Consider the following 20411-nt stretch of genomic DNA (forward strand, 5'->3'; position numbering starts at 1 on the left):
ACGTGGATTCGGTTTCTTTTATTGTTCAAACTTTTAGCCCAAACTAATGAACAGTTTTGTGCCAGTGCTATATTTTTATTCTTTATATTTTGCTATGAGAAAAACATTTGATTATTCAAAAGAGGTTCAGCTCATTTATTAAGTAATTACTAAACCATTGGTATTCGCCTTTTCATATTATTGCAGATATGCCAATAACTTTAAATTAATCTATTTAAATTAACATTGCAGCATCAATAATTATCAAGGGACATAATGTTTGACAAAATATCATAGGTCATTTGCAAGGAAATTTTTACTTTAAAAATTACAGACATGGTTGATTTTATTAGTATTACGATGACAGACAAAATCTGCAATTATTACAAATGACTAGAGGTCATGAGGTAATACTTATCCAGTATGAATAGGACTAAAAGCTGGTATTTCAGTGGACCTTAAGGTGATAAGTCAGCTTTGGGAAAGATAAAAAATGTTTCAATTTCATATAAACACGACTTTTTTTCCTCACCTTCATGCGGAAAACCTTGCGTCCTGATTTGACAGCGCTGTCCTCAAAAGTGAACTCGTTTTCACGTATGATAGCCCGGCTCTCTTTGTCCCCCGTGTAAGTGACCACGTAGAAATCTGGAGCCCACATTTCAAACTCCCTCTCCCAGTTGATGATGGTGGAAAGTGGCGCGCTGACCAGAAACGGCCCTTTGGAATGACCCTGAAACAAGCGGCTCAGTTACACTCTGTTCCAGTCCTCTCTCAAATGCACTTAAAAAGAGAGTTCAAGTGGCGCCCAGACCTCTTTGTAGAGTGAGTACAGGAACACTATAGTCTGCACAGTCTTGCCAAGTCCCATTTCATCAGCCAAGATTGTGTCGGTTCCTTGAGCCCAAGAGAAGCGCAACCAATTCAGACCTTCAAGCTGGTACGGGTGCAAAGTTCCCCCAGTGTCATCGATGTACCATGGCTGCTGTTCAAACTTGATGGTGGGCTGTGACCGGTGACACATAATTAGGCAAGAGCCATACTGGGGAACTAAGAAGGTGTCGTGAGGTAAAATAGAAAGGATACTCACATCCACAACTGGAGTGTCTGGTGGAGGCTCTCTCCTCTTCACTTCCTCTTTGGGCCTTTTTCCCTTCCTGAACAGCAGGGGCTGATGATTTTCACCGAGCACCTGGTTTCTGGACAATCAGTGAGTCAGTATAAATGTATGGTGCTTTTCCTACATACAGCAGCAGCACATTATTTTCAATGCATTAGAGTAGGGCAGCACGATTTTGGAAAAATTGAACATTGCATTATTTTGTTTTTTCTGCGATCTATATGAGCAACATCCCATGAGAAGCGTCGGGAGGCATGCGTTGGCTCAAATCTGCAAGCCGACTGCACTGCTACGAGTGTGATATTGTGTTTATAGAACAGTTCGGCGGCATAATCGTGTAAATAAAAATTAAAAACAATCATGAAGTCTAAAAACCTTTTTGTATGATGAACTACTTTCTTCTGCCATTTATTCACATCTGCAGCTGATGTCAGAACAGCAGAAACTATTGGTACTTCACAAACGCCACTTTATAGCTAGTATTTAAATGATTCTCTAGCGTAATGTCTAAAGTGATGATAAACAGGTGATTTTGCCGATATTTTAGGTTATAAGGCTGATCGATATGAAATGTCATTAGTCCAGAGACATTTCCTAATATTTTAGTTGCAATTGGTATATTACAACAATTAACCCCGAAAAAGCTAAAGCAATGCAAACACTACTGTTGTGTTTGCGATAAGGAAAAACGCTAAACACATGCGAGCATTTTTTCTTTAATTCTTTTTACTAGTCTGAAGTAACGAAAACAGGAGGCTCATTAGAAACAAACATGGTTATACAAAGAGTGGCCAACACAAAATACCTAAATTCCTGATTTGTGAGTCCCACCTCACACTCAATACACTACAATTACTATGGTATAAATTCGGCACTACAACATAAAAAAAGAGAGAGATCGACTAAGCATAGATAAATACAATAAATAAAAAGATTGATTATAAAATATTGTATTGTTTTATGGTTTTCCAAACTGTATTCATGAACAATCAAAAGTAAAATAATACTGTATAGTTTTTGTTGTATAAATAATCCAATAAAATTAATTGTTACTAAAGTTACAAATGGTCCAGTTTATTATGCTTGAATGCTTTTAACATCATCAAAATCACAGGCCTGAAAAACACATGCAAATGAGTAATTATAATCTTAACATTTAATTAACATATACTGCGATGTGACTGCTGGGAATAATCGTACTGCGATTTCGAATGTGAAACCGTATATTGTGCAGCCCTACACTAGAGGCATACATCCAGTATTTTGTTGTTGTTGTTTTGTGAGAACTATTGAATACAGTACTTTACAAATGAATGATGCACATATAAGTATAGATTAGGATGAAATCGACAGTCAGAGCCTATAATCGATCAATTTTTTCCAGGTCATTTTTTTCAATTACTTTCCCTATCGCGTGTGGAGTCACATGACCCACCTCTGCTTGCACTTCTGCGTCGAGCACAGCGTAAGGTCTACCACAGCTTTTATGCGTTCACATACCCCTCGCCATGACTGATGCTGATGCTGACCTCTCAAAAAAACTACATGTCGCGACAATGCATAGCACAAGCTCTGTGATTGGTCGGCTTGGTAATGTTGACGAGTGTGGGTGGCGCAGAGAGGGCAAAAGAATGAAATAAATAAATATAAGAAACATTCATTAATGGTTATCGAGTTAAAAATTTCAATTAATCGTGATTTTAATTTTAGGCCAAATCGCCCAGCCCTAGTATAGATACACTAATTATAAATTACTCTAGCACAAGAATTTTGAATTCTACTTAAGATTGAAATAGTTGTTGATTTTTAACTTAAGCATTACTGTTTTAAATTATTAATATATTTAAATATAATGTATATAAATATACTGATTAATAAATGTTTGTTTTTTAGCGATTGTATACTGGCTCATCCTGCTCAGACTATATTAACTAAAGATTGCAGGGTTATGTAATAATGTAATATAAACAAAACCGAGCCTTAAAATTACATTCTGGACCACCCCTTTAAGAGCTTTAACAGTATTTAGGACACTTCTTATCATTATTCATATTGATGCACCATCCACATCAACATAAATGAAACAACTTGCCTGTGATCCCAGTAGGCTTGTTTAAGGCTGTCATAATCTGGGACGTCGAAGTCATCAGCCTCCCAGCTGCACTGATCATACGGCAGATCTCTCCACTTTATCAAGTACTGTACATCTCCATCCTTATCAAAACTTCAACACATAGAAAACATTTGAATTCAACAGAACTTTAAACCAGATGTATAGCATTAGCAATTGGCCACAAAGGTAAATCAATTATATTTTTACTATAATATATAAGAATAGTACATGAAATGCATATTAATATAATTGCCATCTTTAAAGTTCATCCGAAATAATCTGTCTTTAGTAAGAAGACATTTTGGTGCTTAGACTAATAATGAAACAAGACATACAATGCTGATTTAATGAACAAACGTACAAAGCCTATAGAAAATCAGCATACTCTGTGAAAAGCTATACCTTTACTCACATTACACCCTGCTAAATACCTTCCGGGAAAAGTTGTAGAAAGGCACAGGTTGGGAGAAGACTACAAAAACATTTCAAAGGCTGGAAAAGTTATTTGAAATATAATTTGATTTCAGCCTTTATGACAAATAAAGCTATTTTTTTAAAGAGGTATGATGATTTTTATAGGCATTGTGCATCACAATTGATAAATAAAATTCAACATGATATCCTAATATGAAAAAAAAAAAAGATTTTCAACAAAGTTGTGATTATTTTGATCATGTATAGTACGAGTATCAAATATGATATAATAGGCTATAACAATCTCTTTGTTTTTCTGACTTTAAAGTATTAGCAGGTCCAATGGTTCTTGAGGATAAAAAAAATACTTTTTACAAGACTGTAGCTTGTGTATATTTTCACATTATGACAACACAAAAATTGCTGCAAATATTGTAACAAAAAAATGTGAAAAAAAAAGCTGACAAAATTTTAACCTGCAAAATCCTGTATTTAAAGTACTTGTATCCCTCATACCTGTGGTTGAGGATGCGGTGAATGATCAACCACTCTGGCTTGATGCCGTAGCGGTAGAAACGCTCCTCCATGGCAGCATACTGAGGGTCTTTGCTCCGCCTCTTCTCATTATTAAGCTCCTCCTCCCCAGAGCCGTAGTCGTACGGTGGCGGTTCATCCATGTCATTCTTGCGCTGGTAGTTCCGGTACATTACTGTGTGATACAGTTCCAACTGAATCAAGGGAAAGAACTTAAATTTAATCAGAGGTCCAGGAACGAGCCAAAAGAGCATGCATGATTTAATTAATGTTGGCTCTACTGTAGTAATGTGGGAGTCCCACCTGTAGTTCGCTGACCCAGGAGCAGTGCCAGTAGGACAGGCCAGCCCATTTTACAAACAGCTGCCTCTCTGGACGGCCTTTAAGTGGTGTTTTGGCCAGATTGTCCACCTTCTCCCCATCCGGCCCAAGGGGAACCTCAGGTGGCAGAGGAGGATCACCCCACGACCAATGCAGAATCTTCTGGACTTTGCCTTTTAGAGGTGGACACTGGGAGATAAATGAATGATGGATGATGAATGCTGTGCATAGAGTTCAAAATAATTTGTGCTATTATTGCACATTTAAAGTTTAATTCTAGCTGGAATCATTATTTCATTCATTTTCCTTTCCTTTTGTCCCTTTGTTGATCATGGGTCGCCACAGCAGAATAAACCGCCAACTTATCCAGCATATGTTTTACACAGCGAATGCCCTTCCATCAGCTGAAATCTTTTTAAATTTTAAAGGGGAACTATTATGCAAGTATCACTTTAATAAGATGTTTAAACACAGTTTTGTGTCAACAAGTGTGTGAATATAGCCCATCTCTAATGGTAAAAATGAATTTATTCTATCTTTTTAAAATCACACTTGATAAAATCAGTCTGCAGAAACATATTGGTTGACCTTCCCTCTTTATACATGTCATTGGAGGGGAAAGCCCCACCCATTACTGATGATGTCTTCCTCATTAGTGCAGACAGTCCTGAGTGACAAGCAGCTGCTAGGCTGATGTATAGCCATTTGTAGCTCCGCCCACTTTTGAAAGGAGGGCCTGGAGCACAATCTCAATTGAATTGTGGGTTATAATAAGCTAAAACTTCACATTCACACTCTAGGGCTTCTGAGATTTATTTTGTCATCTGGAATAAAGGGCCATAATAGGTCCCATTTAAAGTGTTAGTTCAACCAAAACTAACTCTTTAATTTAAATACCGAAAAATTTAATAAATTACCAAGATAAAGCATACATGAGTGTTTAAAAGTTGAGTATTTTAAACTATACATTTCAAACTGTATAAAATACAAAACAGTTATTTTCAGAGACTAAAATTAACACTTAGGGTGCTTTCACACCTACACTTTTCTTTCTGAACGTATCTCGTTTGCCCAGTTAGCGCAGTTCATTTGGCATATGTGAAAAGGGCAATCGCGCTCTGTTCCGCACTAAAGTAATCGCTCCAAGATCGCTTAAATGAGGGGTACTCGGCTCGAATGAAACGAACCCTGGAGCGGTTCGATTGCAGTGAGAAAGCAATCCGATCCGAGCGGTTATATCACTGTGTTTTATGGATATGTAATAGGCTTACGGCTATATGAAGAGAGAATTATGAGTAGGGCGGGAAGTTTCACGAGTCTCCGGATGCCCGCAAACAAGTGATGATCTCCCGGTAATCTCGCGTCTCCCTCCCGGTCCTCAAATAGGCATCGTTGCGCACCCTTCTCACCCCTCCCCACCGCGTCTCTCTTTTTTAAGTTTACTCGCACGTGACTTGTTTTAGCTCTTTTGGTCCGATTAGAAACTTTGCAGTGTGAAAGCGAACCGCTCCAAGAGCAAAGAGCAACAATGTAACAATTGTAATCTCTGTTTCAGAACAACTGAATCGATTCACAGGTGTGAAAGCACCCTTAGTCAAGTATCAAATGCAAGTAAAAATAAGTGTTGGTGAGTTCTTAAAATGTTACTTGTCAGCCTTGGTACTGTGGGCTGAACATGATGATGTAAAATTAAACAATGCTAATTAAATATTCAGTTACACCTTACAGTTATACATAATGTAACTCAACTATGCACAAATCTGATGTAGTTTGATTATACAATAAATGCTGTTACATAATAAAAACTAAAACTTTTATTTTTCAAATAAAGTTGTGCAGTTATGATTTTAACACGTTCCTTTAAAACAGGTAATGTTGTTGAATTACCTGCTAAGTTAAAAAGAACACATTCCCCTCCAAAGGGGGGTAATCAATAAAGAAAATCAGTAAACACCTTTTTTCTGAACTCTCTCAAATGCTGTAGTTTTCTACAGGGACAAACAGCATATGTTATGTTACCCTAATTGTAAATAATTCCTGTCCAAGGGGGCAGGGCTTGGCTAAGTCGTGTCAGTAATTTGTTGTCTTTATGTCAAGTGTGTTTTGACATTAACTTGTATTACATCTAACGTGAAACAGAAATAAGTTTAATAATCATGGAATTTGACATCTGATACTTCATGTATGAGCACTGAGGAGTTTAAACTGACAACACATTAAAAGACTTGCAGATGTTTTGTTACAATGGGTACAATGCTGTAAAGGTACTGCCTTTCTGGAAGCAATTCATTTACGCAAGCAGCAGCTCATTTGCATTTAAAGAGACATATACAAAAATAAGTATTTAAACAATATAATAAATTATCTGGGAGCTATTTTAAACAGAAACTTAACATACACATTCTGGGGTCACATATAGTGCATCAAATCATCATCATGCAACACAATAGGACTGTTTAAAGTTCAAATGAACCGGAAGCTGTGACTGTTGTTTTGTTTTTTTCTGCATTGTGACAGTTCCTATAGAAACAGAATATTAAAAGATAAACAGTAGGTGTGGCTTGTTTTTTGAGCTAATTGGATGTAGTAAAGCAGGCATTTCATTCTGAAAGATCGGGAAAAGGGTTTTAAAAGAATTATTACAACCTAACAGACACCTCCTCACCATTTCTGTTTGTTGTCCCAGTTGGAGGGGCGTGCTTAACATATTTAACCACGCCCTTCCAATACCTCAGACCAACGTCATCTGAGAATTTAATGAAAACAAGGTCGTGCATTTTCAGGTTTTAATTTTAGATTACATTTTTTTTCATGACATCCTTAGATGAATTGTTCACCCCAAAACTAGCAATGTGAGCTAAAAAAATCATATGGTTAGTTGTGATTTCATTTGTACTTTAAAATTACCATAACGTCTGACCCAAATATCTTCATAGCAGTGTCATCAAAACTCGAATTCCTCCAATTTTTTTTGCACTGCAGTCAAAAGCAAACCAACCACATGCAAATGTATCTCACCATGCATCGTGGGCACAGCCACTCTCCATTGGGAATCTCAGGAAGTGGTGGGTTGAGACAGTGGATGTGGTAGGAGGAAGGACATGTGTCACAACACAGCAGCTCTCCTCCATCCTTACACACTCTGCAGAATTCCATATGGTCATCTTCCTCTTCACCTGCAACCTCATCTTCCTCCTCTTCGTCATCTTTGGCCTCCCACTGAATCCCTTCTTTTTCCTGAAAGACAGTGAACTGTCAGTTCTAATAATGCTGGTTCTATGACTTCGAATATGCTTGTTTCTTTGCATGAGTATATCAATGTTTGTCATGTGGGAAGGAATTTCCTTACACAGTGGGGGCAGCTCCATTTGCCCTCGGGGGCTTTTTCCAGCTCTGGATCCAGACACACCAGGTGATATGCTCTGGGACAGGTGTCGCACAGAATGATTTCTCCTCCCTGCTGACAAACCTCACAGTAGTCTTGATGGTCTGTCTCGTAGCCGTCTCCATCCTCTCCTATATTAGCGATAGAGAAACTCAGAATGATTTATAAAATGCAAGCACTGCACAATTCTGATACTTCATGGTTTTAAACTGATCTGAAGTGACAGTAAGGACATTTATGTTAAAACTGAATCTATTTTAAAACATGACTGTGGATTGAAATGAAGTTACAATATAAAAATATTTGCAAACATTTACTTTTAATTTAACAAAACATTTTTAACTGTAACTGAAAACCTAAATTGTATGTATACACAGTCACTGGCCACTTTATTAGGTACAACTGCTGTTCCTGTCTAACTGCTGGTTAACGCATATTTCTAATCAGCCAATCACATGGCAGCAACTCAATGCATTTAGGCATGTAGACATGGTCAAGACGATCTGCTGCAGTTCAAACCGAGCATCAAAATGGAGAAAAAATGGTGATTTAAGTGACTTTAAATGTGGCATGGTTGTTGGCACCTGGTCTGAGTATTTCAAAAACTGCTGATCTACTGGGATTCACACACAATTTCTAGGGTTTACAGAGAATGGTCTGAAAAAGAGAAAATATCCAGTAAGTGGCAGTTCTGCTGGCACAAATGCCTTGTTGATGCCAGATGTCAGAGGAGAATGGCCAGGCTGGTTACTGCTGATAGAAAGGCAACAGTAACTCAAATAAGCACTCGTTACAACCGAGGTATGCAGAAGAGCATCTCTGAACACATAACATATCAAACCTTGATGCAGATGGGCTACAGCAGCAGAGGACCACACCGAGTGCCACACCTGTCAGCTAAGAACAGGAAACTGAGGCTACAATTCACACAGGCTCACCAAAAATGGACAAAAGAAGATTGGAAAGAATGTTCCCTGGTCTGATGAGACTCAATTTCTACTGCGACATTTGAATAGTAGGGTCAGAATTTGGCATCAACAACACGAAAGCATGGATCCATCCTGCCTTGTATCAATGTTTTGTGAATTGTTGCTTACCATGTCCATCCCTTTATGACTACAGTGTTCTCATCTTCTGATGGCTACATCCAGTAGGATAACACACCATTTTATAATGCGCGAATTATCTCAGACTGGTTTCTTGAACATGACAATGAGTTCATTGTACTCAAATGGCGTCCACAGTCACCAGACTCAATCCAATAAAGCACTTTTGGGATGTGGTGGAATGAGATATTCGCATCATGGATGTGCAGCCGACAAATCTGCACCAACTGCATGATGCTATCACGTCAATATGGACTAAAATCTCTGAGGAATATTCCCAGTACCTTGTTAAATCTATGCCACAAAGAATTAAGGCAGTGCTGAAAGCAAAAGGGCGTCCAACCGACTGCTAGTAAACTGTACCTAATAAAGTTGCTGGTGAGTGTATATTTATAACATTCAACATCCATAAAAACATTTAAATTACACAGTTGAATACTAAATAACTGGAATAATCATAAGGATATGAGCAATATTAACAATACTACTACTACTGTAACTAATAAAAATAATAGTAATATTAATAATAATATTAATACATAAAAAAATGACTTTACTTTTTCTTTTTTTTCGTCCTTTGCGACTTGACTTCTTTTTTGCTGCCGCTGAAGTGTCTGAGCGTACAGAGGCACTGTGAATGCTGATGTCATCAAAGTCTGAAAAGTCATCCAGGAAATCCTCCTCACTCTAAGAAATAAGGCATTCCAACAATTAAACTGTCAGGTCCTGCTCTTTAAACCCAGATGATTGATTACACGGGACAACTTTTGTAATAAGCACAAGAAGTGTCAAATCAAAACCCAAACCGAAAAGGGTCATAACATGGAAACCAACTCCAGAAAGAGCCTAATAAAACTGGGTGGAGCCATAAAAACAGGGGAGTATATATATATACAAATGATCCGTAAATTGTTCTTGGAAGTAGAAACATTTGATTCTCTCCAATGAAAAGCTGTGGGGAATCTGTCCATGTGATACAGGTTAAACTCTTGTAAGATCTCAGTGAAAAAGCATTCTCACCGAAGAGCCTTTTTTCCTTTTTCCACCCGGGCCTGCTTTCGATTTGGACTTCTTCGGTTTCCCTTTCTTTTTTGTTTCTTTTCCTGGCTTGCTCTTTTTTTTAGCACCAGGCCCTGCAATGCAGTCCAGATGAGATAAACAAAACAGAAACCTTTTATTTTTGAGATCTGAAAAAAGCACTCTGCTCTGCAGACACACATTAAATACTTTTTTTTGTAAAAGCTGAATGTATATGCGTCTAGTTTGTAGCATATAGAATTGTGATGATTAAAAAAAACTTCTCTTATCCCATTTTAATAAGCCATTTAAAAAAAAAATTGCTTCAAGTTAATTTGGAGAGTTAAAAATTGGCAAAGTCTAAAAATGTAACATGTTACAGATGTATAAGCCTCCATTAAATCTCCCAGCCTCTATAAACCCCTATATAACATCAACAAAAGAGCATCACGTTACCCTTTCCCTCTTTGGTTTTGGCTTTTTTGATTGGCCCAGTTGGAGAGATCTGTTGGATACTTCTAATACAGATGGGTGGAGCCACATTGACAGTTTCCACGGCAGCGGCCACAGCAGCCGCCACAGCAGTTGCAGAGGTGCCTTTGAACGGGTTGTTCGCACTAAACTCTCTCCACTTTGCTCCAAGCACTGTCATCATTTTTGACATGGGGATCTTGGGGTTCTTCTTGGCGATAAGGGGTCTGACCAAAAACAAAAAATAAAATAAAAAAATGTTTACTTCATGATATATTTAATCTCATTGCCCACTTTTTTAACCACTATCATGATTTATTTAAGGAAAGGGACTTTTTTCTTTCTTTCTCTGATCCTTCAAAGTAATATGTTATATGTAGGCCCACATGGAATCTGCACATGCAGAAATCCTTAGAGTAAATCAGATACAAAAATATTAATAACTCCTTACATTTATACAGCACTTTTCTGGACACTTAAAAAGCTTTACACATTTTTGGGGCATGCTTCACCACCAGTGTTCAGCATCCACCTGGATGATGTGACAGCAGCCATATTGCACGAGACCACACATCACACACCAGCTGATTGGTGGAGAAGAGACAGAGTGATGAAGCTAATTATGATATAGGGATGGTTAGGAGGCCATGATGGACAGAGCCAGTGGGAAAATTTGGCCAGGATGCCAAGGTTAAAGCCTTACTCTTTTCAAAGGGCATCCAGCAAACTCCACACAGAAACGGTTTAGCTCACCCAATTAACCTGTACCACATATTTTTGGACTTGTGGGGGAAACCGGAGCACCCAAAGGAAACCCACGCCAACACAGGGAGAACATGCAAACTCCACACAGAAATGGCAACTGACTCAGCCGAAGCTCGAACCAGCGACCTTTTTGCTGTGAGGCGAACGTGCTTCTCACTGTGCGACCGTGCAGCCCCAATAATATATTTACGAACAATCAAAATGAAGTGAATAAATTACCTCTGTCATTCTTAAATATACCTATGAGTGTACTTGGATGTTTCTGAACATCGTTGTTTTAAATAATTAAAATACAGAGAAAGCTTAAGATTGAGATGAGAAATTGATGAAGAAATCTTCAAGAACTTCCAATCAAACACAGTTTATTTTGGTATTTTAGTTTATTTTAATTACATTTATAATAATGTATTTTAACAATAATAGATTATGTAATTATTTTTTCTGTAAAATGCTGTATTATGTTATATATATTAATATTATTAATGGTGTTCATGTTCCTATTTGTTATGAATTGACAGTATGTATCAGGTATTTCCATTTAAGTAGTAGTAGCTAAAGTGAACAAATTCTGACCGATTTTGTCTTTCATTTAAAAATGAACATTATCGATCTTGAAAAAAGCACTAAAATCAGTATTTGAATTAATATCAGTATAGTTCAAATTGTAAAGAAAAGTATCTGTTTCATGTCAGATTTTATTTATTATATCATCCATCACTACTCAAAGAGGCCTGTGCAATGAAATTGCAAGCTTATTCTAACAGAGTGTCTATGAAATAAAAGATTATCCTGGTTCCAGTAGACAAGTGGGTCTGACAGTACATCGTGTTTCAATGCCTCTTATTAGAAAACCTGTCATCATAATGTCATTACTTCATACTGGCATTAGCATTTGCCAGAAGGAACATTTTAAAATAGAACAAGACATGTTGACAGCAGGGCATTAGAACGTCCACGCAGAAGGAAAACTTTGAAATCCTACCTAAGAAACTGGCTGAAGGCTTTGTAGTTGGTGATAGTCTTATAATCGTCCTCCGAGAAGGCATACTGGACATCTTCGAGACCCCACTCTTGCATTAGCTGACTGGATGACTTTGGTTCCTGTTGTCACATGAAAAAAACTAGCATTCATTTATTTTCATGATTAGTGATAAAACAGAACTGAGCATTTCTACAGGAGAACCTTCATGTTTCCATCATCGTCATCGTCCTCATCCTCATCATCCTCTTTCTTTCGCTGTTTCATTTTCCTCTCTTTCTTCTCTCTGGGCTTCTTCTTTTTCTTCTTCAGGGCGCTGTAGGTGCTGCTCTCGCTCCCCGACCTGTGGCCTTGATCCTCTCTGTCTGACATGTCATCCAGCCCGCTAGGAAGCCCCTGTGAATACCAGTAAAGACATTAAAGAAGAGGAGATTGACCACTTGTATAAAAATAAATTCAATTCAATTTAAGTTCAATTTAAGGGACAGATTCAATTGCATTACAATCAAAATCTGAAAGTTAAGGAGTTGTGTATAGGGCGGACATTATATAGAAACATAGTAAACATGTAGTTACAGTGGGTAACCGTTGATTTGAAATTTTCACTGAATGACAGCAACAACCAAAGAATCCATATTTGAAAAGAAAACAATTAGTTTACAAATTAAGTTTAAGTATTTAATTTGAACTTTTCTGTGGCTGCAGAAAAGAAAGGCCAGGAAAGCTGGAATAAAAAAGCTACTACTTGCATTCCTGTCTCCACATACGCCACATGTCATCGTCTCAAACCATGTCTCATTGCAATTTGTAACTTTTTGTGTTTTGGTGAATAACAATGTAAAAAATGACAACAAACGCTTTTATGTTACTTTAACTTATTTAAGTAAGTTATTCAGGTTTCAACTAATTATTTTAGCTACACAAGGTTTAACTTAACATTTTTAGCCAGTTTTACTAGTGCAAGTTAGGGTAACTAAGCAATTTAAGGAAGTAAGAATTTTTAGTGACTAAATTTTTTAGTGACCAAAGCCTCATTCTCACTACGAGCGACTAGCAGTGGCAAAGCGATAAGTGTCAGCTTATTTCAACAGAGAGTGAGCGACTTCCGCCGACCTTTGTCTATGCGAGCGACAGAAATCCTTGGCGACCAGGTGGGCATGTCGAGTGATGCAATAAAGTCCTTTAACTTTATGCAAATAAAGATCGACTTTCTTGTGTGACAGCAAATAGAAGCATCAGTGGAGCTCACGTGATCCTCTCTCAGCTCAGAGTCCAGTTGTAATCATCGTGCTGTAGACCTACACAGACCTGCATTTGCAGCAGGTCGCCACCCAGAGTGACAGGCAGCTACAAGGTCGCTGCTAGTGTCAATATGGCAAAAATTGCATAAATTCGCAAAATCTCAGTTGAAACTAACTAATATCCAAAAAGTTCATGTGAATTATGGCATAAAAACTGGACAATGAGCCCAACTACTAAAAATGTTGATGACAATCACTTTATTAAACAACACAATTTTTACCATCTAAAGCAGGGGGGCATCAATCTCAGTCTTGGAGGGCCGGTGTCCCTGCAGGGTTTAGCTCCAACTTGCTTCAACACATCTGCCTGGGTGTTTCAAGTATACATAGTAACACCTTGATTACCTTGTTCAGGTGTGTTTGATTAGGGTTGGAGCTAAAATCTGCAGGGCACTGGCCCTCCAGGAACAAGTTTGGTGACCACTGATCTAAAGCATTACTAAATGAAAAATAACAAAAGAAATTTAGCAAACCGTTAATTAGCAATTTTTATTGTGCACTAAATTGCCAAAAAAGAATCTTTTGTAAGGATCTCTTGTGCAAACATGAGCTACTGAAAATTCCTTCTTAAAACATTTTTCAGGAAAAAGTACAATTTATGATACCCTTGCTGTCAAATACTAAAGCCGATTTGAACTCACTGTAATGCAGTCTTTTTAGATTTAGTTTGCTTTGTAAATATTCTCATTAAAGCCAGTATGCCACAGGCAGTCAAACTAAAATCAACCGCAAACTAGATTTTTACACATAGGAACATTAAAACAGAGGCCCTTATAATTTGTAATTACCTTACATCCATAGATTTTAATTTAAACCATACATTTTCTATGGCATAACTACTGATTGTGGTCCAATTTCTTATCGGACATTTTAAACAATGTACTCCTATCAAAAAGTGCTAGGTTTATTGGAAAAAAAGTATTGTAAAAAAGGTTAAAGTTGTATTGCTATTTAAGTGGGGAATTTAGTGAGATGGTTAAGTTTAAGGGCAGTTAAGGGGTTAAGTTTAAGATTAACAATGTAACTCATTTTTATTAAAACATTTTTAATAAAAACAAATGTAAATACCTGCATTTACATAATGATCATTGGGTATCACTTTGTTTTAAGGTGCCCTTACTACATGTTTCATGTACTAACTCTAATAATTACAAATAATTTTGCAGAATTTCATGCAACCTTAAACCTAAACTACATTCTAATGCTGAGTTCAGACTGCAAGCTTTTTAAAGTAGTCTTGTCATGGACGCTTTCACACTGCATGACTATCTGGGTTAGAGTTCTGTCTGTGCTGTTTTTACACCGTAGTATGGATCAGCGACAGGAGAGTTCACACTGCATGACTTTACAATAGGAAGAATAACAAACAGCTTTGTCCAAACTACATCTCACCACCAAACAAACAAGAAAAGTGACATGGAAACAACGGGAGGTCACATATCTTTCGTTATTAACTACATAATGGAAAAAGAAGGCTTTAGCTTTAGAAACTTGTGTTGCTCACCTGGCTTTTGATGGAAATTAGAAATCTCTCCTCAACCTTTTTTACTTGTTGACCTGGTTGTGCTATTGCTCACATGACACGTCAAACAGACACAGTGCTCCTGCCAAATTTACTCTAGTTTTTCCTCCATTTATTGGATCCAAATAAACTGTAAATGAGCGCTTTTAACTTCTCCCCCAGCCTCCCGCTGGCCTGCAGGTACCCATACTAGTGAATGCTGCTCTCTCATTGGCTGTAGGTGATCGCAGATGTTATTTTCAGTCAAAACTCATTTCACACAGCATGATTTGAATCGCTGACAGCTCCAGATATTTAGCATGACAAATATCTCACAGGCATCAGAGACTCATCTGCTATTCTCTCATATCGCGTCATTGATAGTTCATACTGTGTGATTGTCACTCACGTGAACGAGCACCGATTTGCCTGTGATTTCAGGCATTTGTTGGCGATTTCTCAAAACCTGTCGGCGAGTCAAAATCAGGGCTAAAATAATGCAGTCTGAACTCGGCATAACATTAACCATACAGTACAATTAATAATTATAACTCAGTATTTAAATGAATAATTACTCTAACAAATACACTTTAAACTAAAGTGTAAAACTTCAGTGTTTCAAATCAATTTAAATGCCAGTAAATAGTAAAATGGTCAACTTTATTTCACAGTACAGTTTTAATTTTGTATGTTTTTTGTAATAACAATTATTATTATTGTTATTTCTCCATTTAAAGTTGCTAATCGCGTGCTTATATACACAAAGAGCAGTCTAAAAGTGCTAGCAAGATGGTAAAATGTGAACTGACTTGTCTTCAAGCCACATTTCTACAAGCTAACTAAAAAACAAAATCCTATGAACATAGAAATGTTGCTTCTGAAAAAAATCACTAAAGCTTTGCATGGGAGCACTAACACGTAGCCCTTACATCCATAGATTGTAATTAAAACCAGGCATTTTCTATGGCGTACTGATAAATCAGCTCGGCATTTTCAGTAAACGACAAACCAGATCATTACGCCACTATTATTAGTAACATCTGGAGGCAGGAAAACCAATCAGAATGATTGAAACTGCTAGAGAACACACATGTTTTTGGTGTGTGTGTGATTGAAGAAAGCCTGTTGCTGTGCTGCAGCTGTGCGCTGGCTGGCAGACGTCTCCTCGGCGCAGGGCAGACCGGCACTGCCGCAGAGCGCGCGAGCTCCAGCGCCAGCCGTTCAGAGTTGCCATGGAAACCAAACTGTGCAGTGTTAGGGTGGGAGGGGGGACACACTCTCTACTGCAGCAGCCAATGGAACGGCGCCATCCAATCAGACGCGTTTGCATAACGAGCTTGTTATGGAGAGTCCCCATGGTTGCAGTGCCTGTGTTCTAGGGCCCGTCTAGACAAATCTCAATCACGTACATGGGGGAGGGAGAACTAGAGAGTGAGAGAGGAAGAGGAGAGAGGGAGAAAGAGAGAGGAGGGGTGATCGTGCAAGAGGCAAAGACTAGAACCACTAAAGAGCTTCACAGCTGGAACTGAAAGGTCTCCCAAAATCTAAACCACAATTATCCGACAACGTGTTGCAAAGTGAAGAGGGAAGGTCCAATGTAGGTAATGTGCAGCTCTTCCATATAGAAAATGCAGTAGAACAACATTCATTCATTCATTTTCTTTTTGGCTTAGTCTCTTTATTAATCAGGATTCACCACAGCGGAATGAACCACCAAATAATCCAGCATATGTTTCAAGCATACAACCACAACCCAACACTGGAAAACACCTATACACTCTCATTCACACACATACACTATGGCCAGTTTTAGCTTATTCAATTCACCTATACCTTATGTCTTTGGACTGTGGAGGGAACGGGAACACCCGGAAGAAATCCATGCCAACATGGGGAGAACATGCAAACTCCACACAAAATGACCCAGCCGTAGCTCGAACCAGCAACCTTCTTGCTGTGAGGTGGTCATGCTACCTACTACGCCAACGTGACACCCCAGTAGAAAAACATTCTGTCCTGATTTATTCAAACCTATTTAGGTTTTAATTTATTCTGTGAGAAATGTGAGGTAAATCCAGAAATCAGACTTTGTTGGTTCTTGTTGGTCATGAGACTATTCACATTACACATGTTAAATCTAATTGAATTGAATGCAAATTAGTTTCATGACCTACAGAGGATGAAGGCAAGGCAAGGCAAGTTTATTTATATAGCACATTTTATATACAGTGGCAATTCAAAGTGCTTTACATAAACAGGAATAAAAGAGCTGTATCAAAGAAAATGACAAATAATATAAAAACTGATAAAAACAGATTAAAAAGTGTTAAAAATGTTATAAAACAATGAAAAAGAGAAGAGAAAAAATTCCCCAAATTATAATAATTTCAGGCTTTTCTACTCACAATTATGTTGCATTCAAAAGTTATTCACTAATCTGTCTTTATTCATTCATTTTCTTGTCAACTTAGTCCCTTTATTAATCCGGGGTCACCACAGCGGAATGAACCGCCAACTTATCCAGCAAGATTTTACGCAGCGGATGCCCTTCCGGTCACAACCCATCTCTGGGAAACATCCACACACACACACTCATACACTATGAACAATTTAGCCTACCCAATTTACCTGTACTGCATGTCTTTGGACTATGGGGGAAACCGGAGCACCCGGAGAAAACCCATGCAAAGGCAGGGAGAACATGCAAACTCCACACAGAAACGCCAACTGAGCCGAGGTTCGAACCAGCGACCCAGCAACCTTCTTGCCACTGCCTCGACCTAATCGACACTGCCTCTGCACTTTTTTAAGATACGATATTGCATACTATATTTAATTAATGAAATAATATCTTAAATTATGCTTATTTTCATCTATGCACCCTAATATGTTTTTGGCAACAAAATATTATTAGTTCATGTTATTTAATGAATTTATTTGTGATTAAAATTATATTTACATTCATATTTACCTATTTGGCAGATGCTGTTATTCAAAGTGACTTTCAAATGAGGACACTGGAAGCAATCAAAGCAACAAATGCAGTACTCAGTAGAGAGAGCGTGTTATTTTTAGAGGATCAGATTTATGCAAATACAAAATATCTTCATATTTTCACAATAATTCAAATGTTTTAATTGCAGAACATTTAAGAACTGTATTTGTTGGAATATTAAATTTCAATAAAAAATTAATGACACGACTGTAATTTTGGTCAATTGTTATTTTCTGTTTAAAAAATGTAAAAAAAAAAAACAACAACAGTTTTTTTTAATTTGGAGGAAATCTCAGGTGGGCTCCTAATTAAATGCTTTGTTAGTTTGTTTTAAATATTGATGTGAAAAAAATGTTGTTAATAACTGAAGCTTTTTTGTCACAATCACCAGCGATCCAAACTTGTAGATTGCTGGAAATGTTGTGCTTCATCACAATTCACATACTATCTGTCCTAAATATTATTTGAAAATAGAATTAGTATGTCCAAAATTGTGGTTGAAAAGAGGATGCCAAAGGTTCACGAATAGTCTACTATTACCGGTAAACGTTTTAAGTGTAGAACTGACTATACTCTATACGCTGATATTGCCCACAGCACATTGTGCGTGTGAATTCAATTAGAACTACAAATGCAGGTGAAAAGTGTAAATAAACTACAAACATGATGGACACACATGACCAACCGTCAAGTAGAGAGACTACAATAAAGATGTTTGTATGACTGTTAATTAATATCTAGCCAACTGGAAAATATTTAAATCACATTTTCATGTTATATTTCATGTTATATTTCAACTGTAACAACAATGTGAACTTATATAAAGATGTGTTTGGACTAGGTATGGGCCGATATAGGATTCTGACGATTTGATAACCTTGGATAAAAATATCACGGTATTGTGCTCACTACTCTAAAATACATTATTTTTTAATTTCTGGATAAAAAACAAAAAAATGTTTTCCCCTTTGAAAACAATATATTCTATTTTTTGAATGATTTATGATATTTTGGATTTATGATATTTTGGAGCAGTAAACACGTCAGGCTATATAACTCAAATGAATCATTGACTTCTGCTGTCTTCATTAGTTTCATTTTCATTTTCATTTTCATTAGTTTCAATTTAAAACAGCATCTATGGAGATTTTTTTCTGCTGGAGATACTGTTCTAAAAAACAAAAAAAAACTAAAATCTTACACATACCTTAGGGATGGTATTTAAGAAAATTTTGGCGGTATTAAAACCTTGACTTTTCCAAACCTTAAAAACGGTTATCATCTCATGCCTAGTTTGGACATTAACTTCTGGATGCATAATTGTCCAAAGACTTGAGGAGATTTCTCTGCATAAAAGACTCGTTAATAGGGGGTTAACCTGCTGCTCCTTCTCTAATAAGGTAGTAAATTAAATATGACAGAAATGTGGATGATATGTGGATGATTGACAGGGCTCAGCAAAACAACAATCTGTTAACGAGAAAGTAGTATGTCCCAAAGCTTGCTTACTCTTGTACACACTCAAAAACATACTTTTAGGGGCGTAGTAAGTATGCGAATGGAAATGCAGCAATTCACTTTCACTCAGGACTATAATCCTGTCACCATATGGACTACAAATCCCGTCATGCACCTCCTACACACCTGTTCCAGTTTTCTGCTGATGATGACACACACAGACAAATAGCTAAAGCTCATCATTCATTTATTATCTGGACTATAAAGACAGCACACACACATCTTTGCTGAGTCTTATTTATCTGTTTTAGTGAGAATTATGACGTGTTTTCTTTGCCTTGCCTAGCTGTATTTGAGCCTTGCTTTGTTCTGTTGTTTACGTAGTTTGCCGCCTGGACCGATCTCTTTGCCTGTGATCCAACTACTCTGCTTGCCTTACCTGTATGTACCAGATTGCTCTTATGTCTGACCATTGTCTGCTTGACTATTTCTTAATAAAGCCTGCACGTGGATCCTTACTCTGTTGTCCAGCATGCCTTATATAACCCTTATTCTGAAGTTGTTACCTTGAACTAAATTTATCAGTAATAATATTGATGTTTTTTATTATGTCTTGACTGACATTATCTATTATTTATCAATATTTATTGCAGAAAAGTTTATATTTAAGATTTTAAGAAACTCTACGCTAGCTTTTTCTTTTTACAGAAACTTGCAGTCCTATTAACTATTCTCTTTAATGAAAAGTAAGTAGCAGAAAATCAGCATGAACACTTTCCGGCATGGGAAAGAAAGCAATCCAGATTTTGAACAACCTAACTTTGAGGAAAATGATGAAAGAATCTTCATTTTTGGTTGAGCTGTACCTTTAAATACTGCATTTTCAGTGGGAGTGAACTGCATAATAGTGTCAGACAGCTTAGAGATCTTTTTTTCCAGTGAGATAATCTTT

At 37.3% G+C, this 20411-nt stretch overlaps 1 protein-coding gene across 3 annotated transcripts in view; it reads right to left on the minus strand.

Moving 5' to 3' along the window:
• Positions 1-20411, minus strand: part of chd5 (chromodomain helicase DNA binding protein 5) — a 71893-nt gene that overhangs the window by 32869 nt on the left and 18613 nt on the right. For all 3 annotated transcript variants that reach the window (XM_087273835.1, XM_087273834.1, XM_087273833.1), the window contains exons 3-15: positions 12409-12600; positions 12208-12326; positions 10446-10687; positions 9993-10105; positions 9530-9659; positions 7831-7997; positions 7500-7718; positions 4464-4670; positions 4143-4354; positions 3192-3323; positions 1070-1178; positions 794-985; positions 512-712 (exon numbers count right to left, since the gene is read on the minus strand). In XM_087273835.1, the coding sequence (XP_087129961.1) occupies positions 512-712; positions 794-985; positions 1070-1178; positions 3192-3323; positions 4143-4354; positions 4464-4670; positions 7500-7718; positions 7831-7997; positions 9530-9659; positions 9993-10105; positions 10446-10687; positions 12208-12326; positions 12409-12600 (2235 nt within the window). The remainder of the gene's footprint in view (positions 1-511; positions 713-793; positions 986-1069; positions 1179-3191; positions 3324-4142; positions 4355-4463; positions 4671-7499; positions 7719-7830; positions 7998-9529; positions 9660-9992; positions 10106-10445; positions 10688-12207; positions 12327-12408; positions 12601-20411) is intronic.

This window comes from Danio rerio, chromosome 11 (assembly GCF_052040795.2).
Source record: "Danio rerio strain M-AB ecotype USA chromosome 11, GRCz13ab, whole genome shotgun sequence".
In the NCBI taxonomy this organism is placed as follows: Eukaryota; Metazoa; Chordata; class Actinopteri; order Cypriniformes; family Danionidae; genus Danio; species Danio rerio.